A 6,093-nucleotide genomic window follows, 5' to 3' on the forward strand; every position below is an offset into this window, starting at 1 on the left:
TTTTTATATATTTATAGATATATAAAATGTATTTTACAGTGCTTATCATACCGCTGTTCTTGTACAATTACTTCAAAGCTATTAAAAAAAATAAAAATCTTTCTTTACACTTTGTTCATTAAAATGCAGTTTTTACGTGTGCAGGATAGCTGGCAGCAAAAATGTTTCTTTCTCTGTTCCATAAACTGTACTATGCTTATGTGTGCTTCCTACTTCATGGATGCAGCAGATATTTTACACACGTTCTGTCTTATCTGCACAAAAGTAAAAACCTGCTGTAGACTTAACCGTGCCATGTGAGATTTCAGGCAAAATGAGTTTCCTTCAACCTTCCTCATGTAAAAAAATCTTCAGGGCAGAGATATTGTGCATGCTGCATTAAGCAAACTGTTGTTGCTAAACGAGTAAGAGAGAGGCCAGTGATGATTTCCATATCTATTTTTTATAAGTATTTAAAATAGTAGTCTGTAAATCTCCATAATAATTAGTAAAATAATTACTGTCATCATGGGATGAACATTTTGATCCCTTAAAACATGAACGAATCTAATTTTTTCAGGGTGTCATTTTGTACCTTAAAATAATTAGTTTTTCCTTTTGCAAAGGTACACTTCATAAGCGTAGGCAGGATTAGTTATTAATAAACATTTTTTAAAGTTATGTTTTAGGGTAAGATAAAGCAAATTATTTCCTTATTCGGAGAATTTTGATGAGTCTACCTCATCAAAAGACAGAAGGAAGCTTCTATCTTCCCCTCTTAGTATCTATTTTCTTTTAGATCAACAGTAACTAGCGCAGCTTACTTACATCATAACCCGCAATGAGCAGCCCTACGCCATACGGCCTTCTGCCATAACGCTGCGTTGGTATCTGGGTTTCTTACGTAAGCTAAGGAAAGAATCTCAAAATTACATGTTAATTACCCAAAACATTTTCCTAAGCCAAGCTGAGACACACCAAAATCGCTACATAGTCTTTGAAAACCTTTTTGTAGCAGTGAAGACTATGTTCAAAGAAATAGATCTTGGGACTTATTTGGAAAACTGACTTCTTTTTAATGATAAAATTTATCAATTAGTGGTGCATTCAACCAAGTAATACAAACAGTTCACCTAACGCTGCACAGCCTCATTTAATTTCTTACCCCTTTGAATTTTTTTTCTAGGCACCTGATAACAGAATACAAGGCCTCTGCTGTGTTCCATGCACAGACAGAAGTTGCCACAGAAATAAAAAAGATGTGAGCGAGCAGCTGCAATCCAGTCAATGATCATATTTGAACAGTGCAGTCACTTTTCCTCCCCCACCTCCAGAGGCAAGGGGCTGTGTAACAGAAAACAGTGCTATGCTCAATGTTGCTTCTCTAACCAGTTCAGTGCATGTTATGGGATATTCTCTGAAAGAATACACAAGCAATGTGAATAAAGAAAGTTAACTTTGAATTAACTTTTCAATTTAATATAACTTTCAAGTTATGATAGATGAAAATTATTTTATGAACAAGTACAAACAAGTAAAAAACCATAAAAGCATTACAAGTGTGAAAAAAACCAAAGGATACTGCTTCCAATTAGTGACACTAGGCGAGAAACTGGAAGAGGTCTATCAAACACAAATCTAGAATCCAGACACTCCTGACGCATGAAATTGCTAGGAAGAAGAAAAAAAAAATCAAATCAACGCATAGATGAAAGTCACAGTGAGTTTTTGTCTCAATACTGGTCTGTTAAGATAAGTATATTTTTGTTTTAGCTCTGCTCACCGAGAAAAAGGGTCAAAGGCACTACGTGATTTCATTTCATTGTGACCTATAATTGTCATTTAGAAAGTTGACCACAGGTTTGAGAGAATATTACGGTATTTCAGCCACACAAATGCAAAGAAGGTAGAAGTTCACACAGGCAACAGACAGATCAGCTGGAAAGAAGCCACAGTTAAACAGTAATATTTCTTTGCAGTGTTACAGCAATTAAAATTTGTTCGAGAAATTCTTCCTATGCCTTCTTTGTCCTCTCCTATCAAACTGAGGATCACTCCTCCTTCCACGTACATTTACCTCACCTGATGAAACCATGAGGCCAGCAAGTAAAAAGCAAGCCCCTCTGAAGCTGACACAAACAAAAGCGTATGTAATAACTTTCTTAAATGTTTGTACACAGAGGCAGCAGTGCCCTTTTCTCAGACTGCTTGGAAACCCCAGCACACTGATGGAACCAGACAGGACTGTCTTACTAGTAATAAAACCAAAGAGCAAAATTTGGGCCAAACAAATGAGATTTCTGCCAACTAGTTAAAAATCTGCCAGAATTTCATGCTGAGGTCTTTGGCATAGTACAAGAGAACAGTGCCTCAAGACTAATCCTTAGCTGACCATAAAATTTCATTCGCAATACCCTACAAATGAACTTTCACTCATTGTTGCAGAACTGTGTATGTCAACAACTAAGATACTCACCACAAGAGTCTTGCATCAGCAGTAAGTCCAGCAATTGAGATACCAATATGGTTGTCAACGTACAGGATTTTTTTCTGATGAGCTGCCAGCTCAGACTGTGCTCTCTACACAAAAAAGGAAAAAGCTATGTGGCAGACTGAATAGTTTGCCAAGCACTGTGGAGAAATCTGCTAACATTTATAGCAAGAACTGAATATGATCATGAAACAATAATACAAATTTATAAACTTGCAACAGAAAACAAGAAAAACCCATTTCAGTAGGAAACTGTCAGAATAAAAGAAAGAACAAACATTCACTCAAGCTTTAGAAAAAGAAATAAATAGTGTTACTACTTCAGAACTAAAGAAAAAAAGAAACATCTTTTAAAGGGAAAAAAAGTCTTTCACTCATTTCCTTCATAATTTTGTGAAAATCTGCTCTGCATAGGTATTAAAAATATTTATAGTTCTATACTGGTATTCAAGCAAAAGGAAACTGGGATTGCATTTACATTACACATAAAAGTTCAGACTGCATAAAACTAATTTGCCAAACCAAAACCTTTCTACTAACATTACTGCCCTGAGAACAGTTTTGAACTTACCTTGAGAGCAACCAGCACAGCATGTGTTTTTGACTTCAGCCCCACAGTAGCTGAGCCTTGTTTCACAGCTTCCATGGCATATTCTATTTGATGAATTCGGCCCTACAGAATAAAATCAGGGATAATTCTAAATTTAATCCTCTGTAACAATTTTCAATGGTTTTTGATTTTCAGACTTTTGACTCCTCCACCCCAACAGGTACACATACTGCATAACAGTTTAAACCTCCAACCAATAGGCTTCTTCAATTATGTTCTGCAAATGCCTCACCATTAACCCACAAAAATCTCACTGTCTCCGAGCTGTTCACTACTGCATACAAAGAAACAGGAAAACTAAAAAGAAAGGGTGAATAATCTTGACATTATAAGAATCACAAGACTTTTGACACTGTCTTCAGAGGAATCAGTATTTGATCCAGCATGATTCAAAGACAGAACTTCCAGCTGAAGTTGGGCGTTTAACTTCTCAGCGAGTTTCCTGAAGAAATGAGTCTTATGCAATTGTTGTGTCTCACCATCCATTCCCTAATAACTTCTGAACAACTTATTAGTCAACTGCAGGAAAGTCTGAAAGAGGAGTAGAGGTCTCAAAGACAATGAAGTCCCCATAAGTTTTGCAAAGGCGGTCAAGAGCTTTGCAGGAAAACAGACAACATCCTTTTAATGCAACCACTGAGGGCAAAGCAGCCAACTGTCTCTCTGCAGCTGGCCAGCCAACATCCACTAGTCAGCACCTTCACTGCTGCTCTGCAAGCACTGGAATTGCCAACCACAGCTGCATCCTACCAGTTGTGATGGAGAGAAAGGTAGTAACTCTTATAGTGAAATGTACTGGGGATAATCCACAAGAAATCACCTTCTATTAGGTTGTTGGATGGTTTGTTGGTTTTTTTTTGTTAAAGGTATTTTATTTGATTTATCTAGAGAAATACAAAGTCCATTAGATGCTTAAAATGTCCTGATGTTCCATTTGATCCACTAGGTTATAAATGGAATTTCAATAAGGTAGGCTATTTCCTGCCCAAGAGCAGTATGGAATCGCTGTGACCTGTCCAACGTGTATTTATCAACATCCATGAATGACTCGCAAGACTGTAAAAGCATGAAACCCCTCCTAGCCTTTAATCTCCTATTTCCTTTTCTTTATAACAATATTTGAAAACACCCCCTCAAAAATATGATTATTCTTTGCTCCTGTATTAATATTACCAAGAACTATTATGGTATCATATCACTGGCTCACCTACAGGAATGTATGGAGCAGTAAATGCAGCACAGTAGCAATTTTAAATGTCTTTTTTTATAAAAGACATCAACTCTACTCATTTTCAAGGCAATTTATGAAAAAAAATAGAAAATTGTGTTGTCAATGACTTCACAACATCTACTAGAAGTCTCAAGAGAATGTTGTTGTAGTTTAAAAAGTAACTTTTTAAGTAACAGATTTAAAAATTTAAAATTGAAGTACGTTCCTGATACAGAATTTGCCAGAGAAATGCAATCATTAAGAAGGATGAAAACAGTTCAAAGCCATCTATAGTTATCATGGTTTTGACTAAAGAACATTCAAGTATTCAAGGTTGTCTTCATATAGGACAGAAGGTACAAAACATGCTCTGTTACAATATTCATTGAAAATGTACCTTTTAAACAATACTACTACATGAGCAGTAGTATTTTCAGTAGTAATACAAACCCACAAACTAACAATATATGAACTTTACACTAGTACAACTTGCTATTTGCATTTAAAATAAACATTTAGTTTTGATAAATCTAGAAACAAGTCAATTTTCAAGACTCCGATTTTCCATAAGTATCCTGTCTTTAAATGTCCACACCAAGAGAAGAGGCAATATTAAACCTCTACACTGACACTCTCCTTTAAAATTCTAGAATATTTATTTTGAAGTCAACACAACCTGTGTTAAGTTTTAGAACACACAGTGTACGTTTTTAATAACAGTATACAATGTGAAACTGATTCAGAGGTAATAAAATTTCAAATTCAAGTGCAAATCTTAAGTACAGAGATAGCATCTAGCTTCACTAACATTCCACAACATGGTAAGTGAGGGGAACACAGCTACAGACTTCATAACTGAAGCACAACGTAAACTGCATTACAAAGTGATATGGCTTTGAACCGCTTACACGCTCTAACTCTCAATGTTATCATTATAAGCTTCATACATGGAATTTATTCAACAAGGATGTTTGTGACTGTTTCACTGTAGAAAATTAATTAATAACAGTAATTCATATGTAAAAAAAATCAGTATCATATCACTGGCTCACCTACAGGAATGTATGAATCAGTATCTCAGATTCCACGTACATACAGGTACAGACATTCACACAGGGGCTTACAAGGCAATAAAAGTGTGCACAGAGAGAGGTGCTGTCATGCAATACTTGAAAGTCAGCACGTTCTCACTTAAGCACTAAATGCTAACTTTTAATAATTTAATTCTGTTCTGAACAATTTTAATACAGTAAAACTAAAGGAAAGTTCTTCACAATTGTAAACTGAATAGTTCCTTTTCACTATTACCTGGTGAATAGAAGGAAGAATGACCTAGCAATAGCCTAACATTTGGGAGAGTTAAGCCCAGTTTCATGATTTATCACACGTTACTTAGCAGTTTTTTATCACAGGTCTGTAAATCAACCATTGAATGGCTTGGGTTGGAATGGACCTTTACAGATCACCTAGTATAACCCCCAAGGCCGACAGCATCTCATCTGTACCTCCCAGGGACATTCAGAAAGCAGGTGCCTTAAGCACTTTGACATAGCAGGATCCACCTGAGCTTCGTTCAGGTCCACACACCAGAAGCTCAGAGATGTGCTGACAACTTTCTAGACAGCTGCAGCCCACAGAACAGGGAGGGAGCAGCCTGCAGTAGCTTCAGGCACCTGACCACAATCTAAGACTGAAGGGAAGACAAAATGCCAGCAAAACGCCAGCGAGCAACCATCTAAAGGTGTTACCTGCGGGCTCCAAACGGTGACATCGTTGTCATACTGGTTGCGAAACTGGAAGGAA

The 6,093-nt window shown here is 36.6% G+C and overlaps 1 protein-coding gene across 1 annotated transcript; it reads right to left on the minus strand.

Moving 5' to 3' along the window:
* Positions 1 to 807: 807 nt before the first annotated feature.
* On the minus strand, positions 808 to 6,083 carry LOC104517959 (proteasome subunit alpha type-1; the record flags this gene model as incomplete). Its single annotated transcript, XM_010168174.2, has 5 exons — positions 808 to 878; positions 1,562 to 1,650; positions 2,456 to 2,559; positions 3,042 to 3,143; positions 6,039 to 6,083. Coding segments are annotated over 5 exons (411 nt in total), but the record flags the coding sequence as incomplete, so codon positions are not given.
* Positions 6,084 to 6,093: the final 10 nt, after the last annotated feature.

The sequence above is a fragment of the Antrostomus carolinensis genome, unplaced genomic scaffold (genome assembly GCF_000700745.2).
Source record: "Antrostomus carolinensis isolate BGI_N321 unplaced genomic scaffold, ASM70074v2 Scaffold25075, whole genome shotgun sequence".
Classification (NCBI taxonomy): Eukaryota; Metazoa; Chordata; class Aves; order Caprimulgiformes; family Caprimulgidae; genus Antrostomus; species Antrostomus carolinensis.